This window comes from Nothobranchius furzeri, chromosome 13 (genome assembly GCF_043380555.1).
Source record: "Nothobranchius furzeri strain GRZ-AD chromosome 13, NfurGRZ-RIMD1, whole genome shotgun sequence".
Lineage (NCBI taxonomy): Eukaryota > Metazoa > Chordata > Actinopteri > Cyprinodontiformes > Nothobranchiidae > Nothobranchius > Nothobranchius furzeri.
In genome coordinates, this window is record NC_091753.1 from 56,216,332 (window position 1) to 56,233,264 (window position 16,933).

The 16,933-nt window shown below is 41.3% G+C and overlaps 1 protein-coding gene and 1 long non-coding RNA gene across 3 annotated transcripts in view; one reads left to right on the forward strand and one right to left on the reverse strand.

Moving 5' to 3' along the window:
* LOC107379898 (uncharacterized) overlaps window positions 1-11,910 on the forward strand; it is a 70,893-nt gene extending 58,983 nt beyond the window's left edge. For both annotated transcript variants that reach the window (XR_011516089.1, XR_001572251.3), the window contains 2 exons: window positions 11,196-11,330; window positions 11,449-11,910. This is a non-coding gene — a long non-coding RNA (uncharacterized lncRNA). The remainder of the gene's footprint in view (window positions 1-11,195; window positions 11,331-11,448) is intronic.
* Window positions 11,911-14,852: 2,942 nt separating this feature from the next.
* Window positions 14,853-16,933, reverse strand: part of ano7 (anoctamin 7) — a 13,231-nt gene continuing 11,150 nt past the window's right edge. Inside the window, exons 23-24 of the mRNA XM_054742380.2 lie at window positions 16,772-16,891; window positions 14,853-15,242 (exon numbers count right to left, since the gene is read on the reverse strand). Coding sequence (XP_054598355.1) covers window positions 15,090-15,242; window positions 16,772-16,891 — 273 coding nt within the window. The 3' untranslated portion in view covers window positions 14,853-15,089. The remainder of the gene's footprint in view (window positions 15,243-16,771; window positions 16,892-16,933) is intronic.

Below are 16,933 nucleotides of genomic sequence, written 5' to 3' on the forward strand. Positions count from 1 at the left end.
CCCTTTGATCTGCATTCAGTAAAGTGTTACAACAGAAGGCACGGCAATTTTTAACCTTTTTTAAATGTGTAAACATTATGTTTAGATAGTACAGCAATAAAAAAGTGCTGCAATAATATCGCACACCACAATATTAAGCCACCCTGAATCACCGCAGGGGGAATTCCTCAACCGCGACAGCCCTACTGCATACCAAGAGAAAGAACAAGCATCATTTGCCAACTTAGATCAGGTTCAGTACAAACAAAATCTTTTCTGTGATGGAACAGCCGTAATATCTGAGAACTTGGATTCATCCGAGCAGCCGGAAGGTATTGAATAGAGGTGCTGAAAAAATCGATTCAAGTCTGAATCGGGATTCTTATTTATAAAGATTCAGAATCGATTCACAAAGGTTCAGAATCGATTCCAGGAACTCAAATGTTTGGCACGTGACAGGTTTGAGATGAACTTTTTTTTATGGTTTTTTTTTTTTTTTTGGTCTTTGTTAGGAGATTTAGTACTCCTTTTACTTTTGTGGTCCCATAAATTGGGATGATTTATTTTTGAAACTGCTGATAAGTTGGGACTAGAATGTCATTTTTTTTCCATACCCAGAAATTTGAGATATTCTCATATTTATTTTCTAAGCTGATAAGTGAGTACTCAGGATTACTCATGTATTTATTTGAAGTTATTGATAAATAAGAGAACACATTTTCCTTTGTAAGAAATCTGAGGCACTTTTTTTAAACAGGTTGAGGACTCAAATGTTAAACTTGTTTCTACACATACTTGAAAAGTATTTGACCGCATTACTTTCAAAGCTACTGTTAGGTAACTACAGACTTGTTATATTTTACAAGGTAAGCAAAAATAAATGTTGCCTTTTTGGTCAAAAGATTGTTTCTGTTTAGTTTTAGAATCACTTTATTTTATCTTGTAAATTAGCCTTTAGGGAAACACTGGAATCCAAGCTGTGGCAATCTTCCGGTGTCGAGTTGTGTCCTCCATCCACCTTATGTAGGAAGCACCCCGCTGATTGCAGATCAGGTAGGTGGCACTCCCTCTCCTGAGAAGAGACTCAGAGATGTTAAGTGAATGAGGAGTACTCACCCCGGTTCATGACAAACAGGTAAATAAATAAGTTTTTACTGTATTCAAGGGGAATGAAGAACTTGAAACTGCAAAAAAAAATTATAATAAAAAATTAATCATATGGAACATGCTGCCTTTGAGCATTAGGTCGGCCTCTTCACTGTCTGGCTGTAAAGCTTGGTTTATGCTTGACGCATTTACTTCCCGCTTGGTGATGCGGCTCGCGGATGGAACACGCTTCACAACTTGCAGCATTTATGGTTCATGCGGCTCGTCTCTGTGGTGAGCCAATATTCTCCCAAACTGTAGGGGGCAGCATGGAGCTCTACGGCATGCATCCAACACTAAACCATAGTAGAAGTAAAAATTACTGTTCACAACATGGCATTCCAGCATTTTTAACAGCGTCCTCGTCTTTTCCGACAGTGCGAGCTATTTCTCTCCAAGAATTATTAACATGTTGATCACGGTGATCTTTGAGAGTTGAATCATACAAATGTCTGTATTTACGAACCTCTGCCATACTAGTTCTTGCCAGTCCGCCATGTTTTTCCGCGTCCAACCGTCCGCGTGGTTAGAAAATTTCCTAGGGACGCGGTGCGGAAATTTTAGTCTGTGCGGAGGCGCGTGGTTGTTAAAATGACGCAATTTCACCGCGCGGAGCCGTGCGGACCTCGTGGACGTGTCAAGCATAAACCAAGCTTAAATCCCTTTAGAAAACCTATTTTTATGATTTGGCTTTAACTCAGCATGGGAGTCTTTATAGTGTTAGTTCTTAAGCTTTAGTTTTGATGCATTTTTATCTTGTGTATTGTTGTTTAATGTTTTAATTTCTGTGAAGCACTTTGGTCAGATTTATACCGCTGTGAGGGGCTATACAAATAAAGCTGCCTTGCCTTTGTGTGGACTTCTGAAATCACGTGTGGTGTTGCGATTCTCCCGTGATTTATTTTGGACATCACAGGATCAGCTGTGTGGAGCTCTGTCGCTCTCAGTTAGCGTCAGAATTGCTTCCAGTTGGAAATGAGTTTGCGGTTAAAACGTCACCATTACATTATGTGACTACTTTCATTGCCGATGGAAAGAAGGGGTGAATCTAACAGCTGAAATGTCTCCCTAGCTTTCCTTAGTGTCTACAGGAGTAATTAAAAGTATCTTCAGTCTAGCAGAAAACTCACTATCTGAATGAGATGGTGCCGCCTCTAGCTGTCACCAGGTAAGAGACACAAGACACCCTGGGCAGGTGACTAACTCACCCACACCTAGGGATAATTCAAATACACTAATAAACCTAACCTGCTATGTTTTTGGTGTTTGTGGGGGGAACTGGAGCACCCAGAGGAAACCCACGCATGCATGGGGAGAACGTGTTAACCACATGCTGTGATTAAGTGTGTCCCCATGCAGCCCCATTTTTGGTTCTAATTAGGTAAAAATAATATAACTAAAACAATTTCTACATATATACTAAACTACCAGAGTCTAGACAAGTAACACTTGACGGAGTAGAACTTTTCGGTGAAGAAGTTCTTAATCTTCGCAAGGCTTGTAGTCCTTTTGGCACCAGTGTGTTTTATTCCATACTGTTGTTCGAAAAACTTTTGCACATCTTTTAACATCGTACTATTGGGGATTTTAATTTTATCGTGTGGAGGCATGTTTCCTGGTTGGAAATTTTTCATTATTTCATGAGCGCTTCTCACATAATCTTCATCTGAAGCGTCATCAAGGTGCTCCATCGTGATAAAAGGGTGTTTAAGAGCATCAGCTGGGAGAATCCGCTTTGCTGGATCCACTGCTAACAGTTTTTTCACGAGGTCAAGAAAAAATGTAATATCTTTCTTTTCAGTTGAATTTTTGGTGTTATAGAAAAACAAGTCCTCCAGGGATGTTAAACACTCATATTTCATCTCCCTAGACTTCCCTCCTTTCTTCTTAAATCTCCAAAATTGTTTAGACCCTTTCTCAACTTTTGTGAAATATTTTGGGACTAAAGTCCCCTTGTCTAGTAGTTCTTTATCAGGTTGACCAAGGAGCTTCATAATTATGCTCAGATTATCGTAGCTGTTGTTATAAGGGAACAGAAGATGTTTAAGAAACAGAGCAGTAAAGATAATGCCAACACTCCAAGTGTCTATCGCTTCATCTAGTGGTAGACCAAGAGTTATCTCTGGAGCTCTGTACGGCAAAGTCTGAATGATACCCTTTTGTTGTAAAGCTCCAGTGCTACAAGCCCACCCAAAATCAATCAGCTTCACTCTGAATGGTTGTGCTTTATGATTTACAAGCATGATATTATCAAGTTTCAAATTTGCGTGCGTAATACCAAGCTCTTTTAAAACACTAAGAGCTTCTAAGATCTGCTGGGCAATTGGTCGGATTTCAGCCAGCTTTAAACAACGACCTTCGTTCTCCAAAAACTCACTCAAATCTGTATCCAAAAGCTCTAATTCCTGATATAAAAAGCCTTGAAAGGCGAAACTGCCGTTCAGTCTGATAATATAGCTATCGCATTGTGTGAGTTCGTTCAGCCTTTCTAATTTTTTCATCTCATTGAAAAAACTGCTGTAATCGGTTAGGCGTGTCATTTTCAACGCTACGACCTCATTTGTTTCCTGTATACGGCACCTGGCCACCGCTCCGTATCCCCCAGATCCAAGTACTTCTTCTACAATATAAACCTTTGAAAGGCCTTCAATCTTCATACCTGGGATTAGTAATGAAGATAAGCTTTCTGAGTCCGTTGAGTTTGTCTCATCTATGTCTGCGGACGATGTTTCACTATCTTTAGATTGGTGCGGTGAAAGATTATCCATATGCAGTTCCTCTGTGTTTACTGTGCTGGTTTTCTCTAATAACTGTTTGCTACACATTGGCTCTTCATCCTTCTCTCTGGTGTCAAAAGAAGTTTTCTCTGTAACGTTTACTCCTTTGCATTCTTCTAAATTAAACTCTATTTCTTCTGAACTAAATTTTGTACTGCATGTTGATTCTGCCATTGGTAAAGATCTCTCTAAGTCTGTTTGAACACCTGGCACCTGACTGGGCCCGGGGCGTTCGCTGATGACACTTTCACCATCTGAAGGACACGGTTGGACATTTCTCATTAATTTACGAGCTTTTTTCACATAAAGTCTATCTGAAGCGCCATCAAGATGCTCCATCGTGATGAAAGGGTGTTTCATAGCATCAGCTGGCAGAATCCGGTTTGATGGATCCACTGTTAACATTTTCTTCACGAGGTCAAGAAAAGCTTCGATATCTTCATTTTCAGTTGAGTTGTTAGTGTTTTGAGAGAAAAACAAGTCATCCAGCGTTGTTAAATCATCATAGGTTGCGTCTGCCCTCATAGACACCGCTCCTCTCTTCTTTTCGTATTGTTTCAGGGTTTTAAATCTCCAAGAGCATTCAGACCTGTTCTTATCTTTTCTGAAATAGTTTGAGACTAGAGTCCCCTCGTCCAGTTGTTTTTTGTCAGGTTGACCAAGGAGCTTCATAATTATTCTCAGATTATCGTATTCGTTTTCTTCTGGGAACAGATAACAATCCAGAAACAGAGCAGACAAGAGACAGCCAAGACTCCAAGTGTCTATCGCTTCATCTCGTGGTAGACCAAGAGTTACCTCTGGAGCTCTGCATGCCAAATTCTGAATGATACCCTTCTGTGGTAAACGTTCAGTCTCAAAAGCCCACCCAGAATCAATCAGCTTCACTCTGAATGGTTGTGCTTCATGATTTACAAGCATGATATTTTCAAGTTTCACATCTGTGTGAGTAATGCCAAGCTGTTTTAAAACACTAAGAGCTTCTAAGATCTGCTGGGCAATTGGTCGGATTTCAGCCACCGTTAAACAACTACCTTCGTTCGTCAAAAAGTTAAACAAATCTTTATCCAAAAGCTCTAATTCCTGATATAAAAAGCCTTGACAGGCGAAACTGCCGTTCAGTCTGATAAAATAGCTATCGCATTGTGTAAGTTCGTTCAGACTTTCTAATATTTTCATCTCATTGACAAAACTGCCGTAATCACTTTCACGTGTCATTTTCAACGCTACGACCTCATTTGTTTCCTGTATACGGCACCTGGCCACCGCTCTGTATGTCCCAGATCCAAGTACTTCTTCTACAATATAAACCTTTGAAAGGCCTTCAATCTTCATACCTGGGATTAGTAATGAAGATGTGCTTTCTGAGTCAGTTGAGTTTGTCTCATCTATGTCTGCGGACGATGTTTCACTATCTATAGATTGGTCCGGTGAAAGATTATCCATATGCAGTTCCTCTGTGTTTACTGTGCTGGTTTTCTCTAATAACTGTTTGCTACACATTGGCTCTTCATCCTTCTCTCTGGTGTCAATAGAAGTTTTCTCTGTAACGTTTCCTCCTTTGCTTTCTTCTAAATTAAACTCTACTATTTCTTCTGAACTAAATTTTGTACTGCATGTCGATTCTGCCATTGGTAAAGATCTCTCTAAGTCTGTTTGAACACCTGGCACCTGACTGGGCCCGGGGCGTTCGCTGATGACACTTTCACCATCTGAAGGACACGGTTGGACATTTCTCATTAATTTACGAGATTTTTTCACATAACGTCTATCTGAAGCGCCATCGAGATGCTCCATCGTGATGAAAGGGTGTTTCAGAGCATCAGCTGGCAGAATCCGGTTTGATGGATCCACTGTTAACATTTTCTTCACGAGGTCAAGAAAAGCTTCGATATCTTCATTTTCAGTTGAGTTGTTAGTGTTTTGAGAGAAAAACAAGTCATCCAGCGTTGTTAAATCATCGTAGGTTGCGTCTGCCCTCATAGACACCGCTCCTCTCTTCTTTTCGTATTGTTTCAGGGTTTTAAATCTCCAAGAGCATTCAGACCCGTTCTTATCTTTTCTGAAATAGTTTGAGACTAGAGTCCCCTCGTCCAGTTGTTTTTTGTCAGGTTGACCAAGGAGCTTCATAATTATTCTCAGATTATCGTATTCGTTTTCTTCTGGGAACAGATAACAATCCAGAAACAGAGCAGACAAGAGACAGCCAAGACTCCAAGTGTCTATCGCTTCATCTCGTGGTAGACCAAGAGTTACCTCTGGAGCTCTGCATGCCAAATTCTGAATGATACCCTTCTGTGGTAAACGTTCAGTCTCAAAAGCCAACCCAAAATCAATCAGCTTCACTCTGAATGGTTGTGCTTCATGATTTACAAGCATGATATTTTCAAGTTTCACATCTGTGTGAGTAATGCCAAGCTGTTTTAAAACACTAAGAGCTTCTAAGATCTGCTGGGCAATTGGTCGGATTTCAGCCACCGTTAAACAACTACCTTCGTTCGTCAAAAAGTTAAACAAATCTTTATCCAAAAGCTCTAATTCCTGATATAAAAAGCCTTGACAGGCGAAACTGCCGTTCAGTCTGATAAAATAGCTATCGCATTGTGTGAGTTCGTTCAGACTTTCTAATATTTTCATCTCATTGAAAAAACTGCCGTAATCACTTTCACGTGTCATTTTCAACGCTACGACCTCATTTGTTTCCTGTATACGGCACCTGGCCACCGCTCTGTATGTCCCAGATCCAAGTACTTCTTCTACAATATAAACCTTTGAAAGGCCTTCAATCTTCATACCTGGGATTAGTAATGAAGATGTGCTTTCTGAGTCAGTTGAGTTTGTCTCATCTATGTCTGCGGACGATGTTTCACTATCTTTAGATTGGTGCGGTGAAAGATTATCCATATGCAGTTCCTCTGTGTTTACTGTGCTGGTTTTCTCTAATAACTGTTTGCTACACATTGGCTCTTCATCCTTCTCTCTGGTGTCAATAGAAGTTTTCTCTGTAACGTTTCCTCCTTTGCTTTCTTCTAAATTAAACGCTACTATTTCTTCTGAACTAAATTTTGTACTGCATGTCGATTCTGCCATTGGTAAAGATCTCTCTAAGTCTGTTTGAACACCTGGCACCTGACTGGGCCCGGGGCATTCGCTGATGACACTTTCACCATCTGAATGACACGGTTGGACATTTCTCATTAATTTACGAGATTTTTTCACATAACGTCTATCTGAAGCGCCATCGAGATGCTCCATCGTGATGAAAGGGTGTTTCAGAGCATCAGCTGGCAGAATCCGGTTTGATGGATCCACTGTTAACATTTTCTTCACGAGGTCAAGAAAAGCTTCGATATCTTCATTTTCAGTTGAGTTGTTAGTGTTTTGAGAGAAAAACAAGTCATCCAGCGTTGTTAAATCATCGTAGGTTGCGTCTGCCCTCACAGACACCGCTCCTCTCTTCTTTTCGTATTGTTTCAGGGTTTTAAATCTCCAAGAGCATTCAGACCCGTTCTTATCTTTTCTGAAATAGTTTGAGACTAGAGTCCCCTCGTCCAGTTGTTTTTTGTCAGGTTGACCAAGGAGCTTCATAATTATTCTCAGATTATCGTATTCGTTTTCTTCTGGGAACAGATAACAATCCAGAAACAGAGCAGACAAGAGACAGCCAAGACTCCAAGTGTCTATCGCTTCATCTCGTGGTAGACCAAGAGTTACCTCTGGAGCTCTGCATGCCAAATTCTGAATGATACCCTTCTGTGGTAAACGTTCAGTCTCAAAAGCCAACCCAAAATCAATCAGCTTTACTCTGAATGGTTGTGCTTCATGATTTACAAGCATGATATTTTCAAGTTTCACATCTGTGTGAGTAATGCCAAGCAGTTTTAAAACACTAAGAGCTTCTAAGATCTGCTGGGCAATTGCTCTGATTTCAGCCACCTTTAAAGTGTCACCTCTTTGTTTGAAATAATCGAACAAAGTTTGATCCAAAAGCTCGAATTCCTGATATAAAAAGCCTCGATAGGTGAAACTGTCATTCAGTTTCATAAAGCAGTGTTTGAAATTTGTCAGTTTGTTCAGAAGTTGTAACGTTTGAACTTCATTTAAAAATTCGCTTTCGTACTGTCTACTCATTACTTTCAAAGCGACCACCTTATCTTGTCCCTCTATGCAGCACCTGGCCACCTCTCCAAACGTCCCAAAACCAAGAACTTCCTCTACTTCGTAAATCTTTGAATTCCCCATAATTACCATACCTGGCGTTAATATTGAAGGGGTGCTATCTGAGTCAGTTGAGTACGACCCTTTGTCTGTGTCTGAGGAATCCGTTTCCCATCTGATAGACAGGTCCATCTTTGAGTCCTCTGAACTAGCTCCTTCAGAGCTTTCACTGCTAAACAACGGATGGACTTTCTCATCATTAGGTGAACTCTTCCTGGGGTCAGAGTGTGGCGTGTTTTTCTTTTCAGCTTTTGTTTCACTGCTACTGGTTCCTGTTCTGGTTTTGGTCTGGACTAAATGTGAGGAATTTCTCTTTCCCTTCTTACTAAAATCCAGGTCTGGGGTCTGCTCTCCGTTGCTGTTCGGAGTGGAAAGAGAACTATAAGTGTATTCTTGTTCGCTGTGTTGGAATTCCTCCATAATCCTTTGGGATTCTGTTAAATAAAATTCATCTGAGATATAACGCAGATGCTTCATTGTTATAAATGGGTGTTTTAAAGCATCCGCTGGCTTGATCCTAAGTGCCGGGTCCACGTTTAACATCTTCCTGAGAAGGTCGATGAAAGCCTCTGTGTCGTCATAAGCTATTGGCTCTGGTTGGTTGGATTTAAACAGAAAGTCACTGAAATCAGTTAAATTATTGCAATCTGTTTTCTTAACCTCACTTCCAGTTATTTCTTCAAATTCCTTCGGAGTCCGGAGTCTCCAAACGTAATCAGACCCCTGCTTCACTTGTTTAAAAAAACGACGACTTTCACATCCTTTTTCCAGTAGTTTATTTTTCGGCTGGCCCAAGACATCTACGATAAACCTCATGTACTGATACTCACAGTCCACGGGGCTCATGTGTTGCCCTAAGAACAGAAAAGCTAACGTACATCCAAGGCTCCAGATATCAAGGCTTTCGTCTAGTGGACAGTCCAGGAACACCTCTGGTGCGGTGTAACCACAATCTAAAGGGATCTTTAAGTCACGTAAGTCAGATGTCTTTGCAGAGTTGGAAAAACCAATCAGTTTGACACCATACTGATGTGAAACTTTATCCATAGTCATTATATTTTCTGGCTTTATATTAGCGTGAGTGAATCCAGCGTGGTGCAGAGCTGCTAAAGCAACAAACATTTGATATGCAATAGCTCTGATCTCAATAAGGTGAACAGGTTTCCCATTTGCTGCTAAAACTAATTCCTGAAAGGTTGAATCCAGCTTCTCATAGGCAAAGCAGGTCCTGTCTTGGTATGAAAAACACTCAGAAAAGTTGACAATGCGGCATTGGTGGAGACCTAAACTTTTCAGTTGCTTCAGTATCCTCACCTCTCTCCTATTTTTAGAATAAAACTTCTTTTTGACAAATTTTATTGCCAAAATTTCACCTGTTCTCTCATTTCGGCACTCAGCAATCTGACTGAACTTCCTGTAATGTGTGACTTTTTGGATTTGGTAAACATTGAATCTGCTTGCAACAGACATACCTTCCTTAATTCTGAAAGTCGAATTATCTAAACATTCCTGTGTGGATTTTGCCATTTTAATTCTTCTTGTGGGAGTCCAAAAACAAGCTTCTCTCTTCTAGACAAAGTGAGTGACGTGCTTTCAGGTCCGAGGTCTATAGGTTCTGGCCTTTGATTACGTCAGACGTACAGCAATAGATATGTAAATGAGCCTACGCAGCAGTCACGTGGTACGTGGAGCTGCGTCGTTCCTTTATGTGTCGATCGACAGTAGTGGTGCTTGCGCACGTGCACGCTGACGCTGACCCCGGAGACGTAAATGAGCAGCAGCAGGAGTGTTTCCATGGTTACCACATTAACGACCCAGAGGTTCGAAATGAAATTATGACCTGCGGCTAACTTTTTTCTTTTTTATCAAAGGCACGCAGGACCAAAGCGTCACCGACCGAGCCCACCGTTAATCGGGGAGCTGGTATGTAAATAAAAAACAGTCTCGCCTCAGGATCGGTGGTGAGAACAGGAGGCAGCAACTGGTTTTAATGGCTTCACAATGCTAAGTTTACTGAATAAAAAGCTCTAAAACTGATATGGTGGACCAGAAATCCACCTTAATCATTTAATTCAGGTGGACTGAGCCTGCTGATCCGTTTTCTTGGAAGAATAATTTAGCTATAGATAACTAAAAATACAGCCATTACTAAAGTTAAGCATCCTCATTAGCTGGTTTAAAGTAATTCCTAGATCAAAGTTTAAAGGTTTGGTGCAACAGGCTTAGCTTTAAACTTGGTTTAGTGTGAAAATGAAGAGTTTAAAATAGAGTTTAAAATACAATCCCTCTAAATTGTAATAATTTAATGAAGTTTAAAGTTTAGTGCAATATAATTTTAATTGAAACCATCAATTAATTTGAATTTAAAGTTGTAGCAATTAAAATGTTAATTAGTCAGGTCATCTTTATTTATAAAGCACTTTACAACAGCATAAAAGCTGACCAAAGTGCTCAACAAGCCAAAAAGAACAGAAGATCCCTAAAACTTCTAAAAATAAGATAAAAGTTCATCACAAAGTAAAAACATGATAAAAACAAACATATTAAACTGACATAAAAGCAACTAAAAACAGATGCATTCTCAAACGGAATTAAAAGCAACTGAGAGCAGATGAGTCTTTAAAAGTGATTTAAAAACCCGACAGGGACGAATCTGAACTGGGAGTGCATTCCACAACCTTATTATTATAACCAATAAGATGTGATTATTCCATATAAATATGAAATATCAATCCGATTGATCTTTGAATGTTTAATCAGAAGATTCTAGGGTTCTTTGCTTCCGGGACCATTATCACACTTCGTATTAATTCAGACAGAGTCGGTATATATAGGGCTGCCAACTTTTGAACATTCCAAAGAGTGAGATGGGGTTGGGAGCGGACAATTCGCCGGCGGGGGGGGGGGGGGGGGGGGGGGGGGGGGTATTGAGACTTTTTGTGCTCTACATTTTATTTATTTATTTCTACTCTGTACAGAAGAGGATTAGAGCCACTGACAAGACAAGAAAAAAAGAAAAGAAAGAGAATTGTTATGTTTTGTCATGGGCTGTTTTTATTCTCACCATGTTTTTAGGTCTAAGAGTCTGCAGGCGGGCGTGTCTGGAGAGCAGGAGCAACGGCCAGCTGCAGCTCATCTCCAAGCATCCTCCTGGGTGTATTTAAGAAGCTGACTTCCTCAACACTCTTGCCGGATGATTACTCAACCTGGGTAGCAGATTAAAAATTTATTGTCAAGCTAGGACTAAAACGTAGACTAAGAAATGTTTCGTGAAGCAGATTTCTAACAGACTAGAACCAAGATTAATCCTTCCTCTTATCCCTTCAAGGAATCATCTCCTCCAGCCATCTCCAAGAACTTCTCATCAGCTCCACTTCATGCAGCTTCAACTCCTGGCTGTATGCTTGTTACGGCTGGAGCCTTTTTGTGTTGTGATTTCATTTTTCTGCGCATTTTTATGTTGCATCTGAGGAGCCTGCCTGCAGACGATGGCCTGTTGGCTCAACCTTGCTCCTCCCTGCACCAGCTGAGCTGGGTTTTCATCAGCCACAAATTGTTTAAAGGACCAGCTGGAGCTCCGCACCAATGGGGGACAATAGTGCAGAGCTGCCTTTCCTCTGGTCTGTTGTCTCCCACTTAGAACTTTGATATTGTGCTCTTTAGAGTTATGTTACATATTACTGTTTGAACCTGTTATGGTAAAAGTGGATTTAGATCCATGGTGGTTAACAATAATAATAGTCATCTATTCTGAATTAAGAGAAAGTAAATAAAACTTTTGTTAATTTTCCTTTGTGTCACGCGTCCTCCATGTTACCCCAGGCCCCCTAGACACCTGGTTGTAACAATGCTCTCCGCCACGCCCCTACCGCCTAACCCTTTAAGCTCACCACACAGGAACTCTGGACCTCGTCTTCATCAAGACCCCTTTGCAACCCATCTTCATAAGACCAACCAGTGCTCCTCTGCACGCCCTCCAACCACCTCCTTACAGTAAGCCTAGACCTTCAGTTATCCATCCCATCATCTCTCACGGATATTAACCTTTTGTCTCTCCTTTAGAACATCCTGGTACTTCCTGCATCAGTTTGAGCAGCGCTTTGAGTTCTCTATTCTAAAATAAATGATTTATTTTCTTACCTCCCTGTTTCCGTCTCTGATTCTGCATGTCGTGGGTCAAAAGAATACCACGGATCATGAGACGTTTTTTCTCAGATTTCTGACTTTTATTCTCGGAATTCTGACAGGGATTTCTGGGGAAAAGTCAGAATTCTCTTTTTTTTTCAGTTGCCTGAATCCTCTTCTGTACCTCTGACTTTACAGAGGGAACTGACCTTTATTTAATACAAATGTTATTTTCGTGAGGAAAATTTAACATCCAACTCTCCTGAACTTCTTCACATTGTCTGTCTGTCTGTATTAAAGGTTTACAGCTACATGTCACTGTCATTCATAATATTACCAGTTATTATTTCTTGCAAAGTAAAACAAATCTATCATGTTAAGCTAACTTCATGATGTAGTTGCATCCACTAAACAGGATTATGTTCATGTGTTCATCAGCATGAAGTTATCAAGCTAACATGTCTGGAATCAGTTTTACTGTAAGTGTGCTGCTGTATAGAGTGGATGTCCCCACTGTGGGTCTAATAACATTTACTCTATTCTATTATATTCATTCATAACAGCCAGTAGGGAAAAAAAACGTCTGAGGAATTTTGGCCTTTCCAGGCTTCCGTACCAGTAACCTGGTTATGGAGGAGGGGTTCGTCTCACAAACAGGAAAAACGCACTAGGATTCCTAATGTTTTAATTCACCGCGTCACCAACTAATGAAGGAGAGGGAACGTGTGAGTGAGTCACCCAGCTTCCTGTGAGCAAGGATCTGTGGCTGATGATGAGTGCAAACAAAAGAGAAACATTCGGGACTGAAGCTCTGTCAACACCGGCTGGCGACGAGGCTGCTTTTCTAAATAAAGCATGTCATTTTGGCGGCGCGCGCAGCTGCAGCTCACGGTTCTGGGAAAAAGAACCGGGCCTGCCCGTCCCATCAACAGCAGGTGGAGCTCACCGCTTCGCCCATCTCACAGCCAGAGCGTAAAAAAGCACATCTGCTTGGATTATACCATCAACATATCAATATTGGACAATGGGTTTCCATAGACTCCAATAACACGTTTTTGAGGCTAAATGGGAGGTGGCCACCACCGCAATTTTGACCGTGTCACAGGTTCCGTCAAGCCCAGACAATTCCACAAAAGGGAAGAGAGGAGGAGCTGAGGGTGGGGCTGTAAGGCTGGGATCAACTGACGACACCCGGTCGAACTAGCTACAAGCTAACCTGAAGCTAACCCAAAGCTAACGCGGAGGTGGGAGCTAAGCTAACAGAGGAAGCAACCTAGCTACAACCGGAGTTAACTGTGCACAACACCAGAGCTTCTGAGTAAGAGATACGCCGGGCTGACCGCTGGGTAAAACCGGGTGGAACACAGAGGTCTCCGAGAGCTCCACAAGCCGATAGTGGGAACCCAGCTCCACCAACATGTTATATTTCAACCCATTTTCTAAAGTGCAGCATTATGTTAAATGCACTGGGTTTTACCCTATTACATTTAAATTTCATGGTTAAACAGTACATGTTAAAATCTAAGCTCAGCTCGGCAGTGACCTAAAATACATAAATATAATTTTACTTACCGAAAAAAATGAAGTGGAGCCTCCTTGGACGCTCTATTAGTGCAATTAATGCCACAGCAAGTCATTTTGTCCAACAATTGCACAAAAATATCCAAACAAGAATACACAAACACAGAGACTCAAAATCCCGGCACAGTTTCCAGGCCAGACCGAGGCTCTACTGAGGCCTTTCCACGGAGCTAGCTCTGTGGTCACGTGGGTCTGATGCTCATTAATTATACAGAATTTTAGACTTTTAATACACTTAAACAGAAGAGTGAGAAAAAAATTCACCCCCCTCAGAGTTGTCATGAGTGTAAACTAGATCATTTAAACTAAAAACACGTTTTGGTACCAGGCTGTAAACATGTTTATTTCTGCTGTGAAATTGGTATTTTTAACATGGGAGTCAATGAGGATTTGCGCGCTTCTGACACCAGCCCCTAGTGGATGAGGGTGGAACTGCAATTTTTGGTACTTCTGGGATTGCTTCAGTTTTTGAGATGCATTGTGGGGGCTTGGATTATACAGATGGGATTCTGTGTGAAATAACGCCAGTTAATTTATTACTTAAGTGTTGTTTGTGTGCATGTGGTTCAGTAGCTAGTGCTATACTGAATATCATGTTTATTTATTATTTTTTGGGAAGACCTACACACTGTGCGTGATGCGCGTTTGGGGAGCTGTTAGCGTGAGAGATTGGAGGTGTGGTGTGAGAGCGTGCGAAGAGGGTCAAATGTGTGTGCCCCACACTCAGTGCGTGAGAGTTGGCAGCCCTGCTGTTGCAGAAATGAAGGCCTGAGAAGACCATAGGCTGCAGCAGGAGCTGGGTAGCGTGTTGGGTTAGGTCCGGCCTTGTCTTTCTGTTGAACCTTGCTAAGTGACAAAAACCACTTTCCTGATGTTTATAGGATCAGCAGGAGGACTAACCAAGTCCTGGTCCTGCATCTGAGAACATTTTGTTTTCCTTCAGATGAAGCCCTGAAACTGTTTAGATGTTTGCTGCTTTGCAACCATGAATCAATGTTAAAACAATGTCATAAACAACCAACATCATGAACTTGTGTAAAAATGTATTTACATGCAGACTTTCTTACAAAACAGATGGTCCTGCAGGTCTCCAAGATGGTTGCAAACATTCAAAGATCTGAAAGATCAAGATCTCATAGACACGTTTGGAGAACTCTGAGGAATAAGACCTAAATTTGGATTCCTGAAGATCTAGACCTCTCACAGGTCAGACACAGTTGGTAAATGGTCTGGCAGGATGCAGAAGTCCACTTCAGCTTCATGTCAACAGCTGTCTGCTGGATCACTTGCTTCTGGGATCTCCTTCAATATTGGTGGAGGGGAGTCCTTCTGCAGTGGAGAGATTCTGGATCCACGTTGTCTCAGCTCGCCTGACAGATGATCCTCATCGCCTGGAATCAAGGTTTTTCCCAGAGACTGAAACAGAACAGAAGAGTGGGTCAAACTCAACTCTCTCTGGAGGTAAATGTTGACTCAGAGGTCACCAGTGATGGGAAAAACGCCGTTTAAGCATAACGGCGTTACTAACAGCGTTCTTTTTTGGGTAACGGAATAATCTAATTAATTACTTTTCCCACTGTTGCAACTCCGTTACGTTACTGGGGACGGAAGGTTGTGCGTTACGATGTGCTTGTCGAACGTTGAGCAGCAGTGTGAGGCTTTCTGACCGCCACACTTCAGCTGCAGCCAGGGAGAGAGAGGTGTCGGTAACGCACTTACAAACACGATGATGATTGGCCGGGTGGGCGGAGACCCTCACTGTCTCAGTCACTGCCTGCTGTAGACGCAACAGAGCCGTGATGGGAATAACGCCGTTTAAAATAACCACGTTACTAAAAAAATATATATATATTTCTTTCTGTAACGAGCAAACTAATTAATTACCGTCTTCTTTTATCAAAACGTTGTTTCTGTTACTGATAAGGAAATGTGTGCGTTAAGCAGCGCGGTGTGTTGAAGCTGTCATCAGCTGATCAGGAGCTAAAGAGGTAGATGTTTTCATCCAAGCGCATCACGGCCGTGAAGAACGAGGAAGACGTGATGAATAGTCTACGGCTGCAGGTGTGGATCTGCAGCCGTGCCCTTCTTGGCAGGACAGCGGGACGTCCCGAAGGTCCGCTCACCTGTTCACCGCTCAGACGTCCTGATCTTCTACCTTCCTAGATCATCCAGCTGTAACCTGTTTCTGATCATGTCTTTAGTCCCGCTGTAACACTGATGCATCAGTCTCAGACGTCATGGAGCTCAGGTGTTATTAGAGCTACCTGTGTGTGTTCACCACCCAGCTTCAGCTCTTCTGTGGTTGGGTCTGACCCACGTTGGTAAATGTAAGTCCTCCATCAGGCTTGTGCCTCTTCTAGTGTCACTTTAAAGGATATTTATTTAATTATTTAACCGTTACTAGATTAGCAGCAACAGAAATGCTGCTAGTAACACACAATTATGTGAAGCTGGAAAAATTAAAATACTGTACAAAATTACATTCACTTCTGTAATTTAACTAGACTGAGAGACCATTTAAAGGCTCGGGAACCTTTACAGGAGTTTCTATTTGCAATTTTAAATTTTAGCTGATTGGGGTCTTGTTAAATATCACACACCTTTTAATAGTCTAGATTAGTGTAATGTTCCTGTTAGTAGTTCCTCCTGTTAAGTGCTTATTTATTTAAATTATTCAGGTTTATAAAAACATTTTATTAAGTTCCAGTCATTAGTCATTTATATTTCACTATTGTAGTCATTTATGGTAAATTAAGTAAGTTCAATTAACCCATTTTTCTTGCATTCTTTAATGAAAAAAGTAACTAAGTAGTTATTTTTCTTGGTAATTAGTTACTTTTATAATCTTGTAACTCGGTTAGTAACTGAGTTACTTTTTTGACAAAGTAATTAGTAACTATAACTAATTACTTTTTTAAAGTAACTTTCCCAACACTGGAGCTCACCTGGTTCTCTGCAAGAGCCTCTTTAGCCATGTAGTGTTCCCTCTTCATCTTCATCTCCACCTCTTCAGGGATGTCAGGAACCATCAAGTCAATCAAGCGTCCAACAAAGAAGACCACATGCTGAGAGAGGAAGATGGTGAAACCCACTGGAGGAACTCAGAA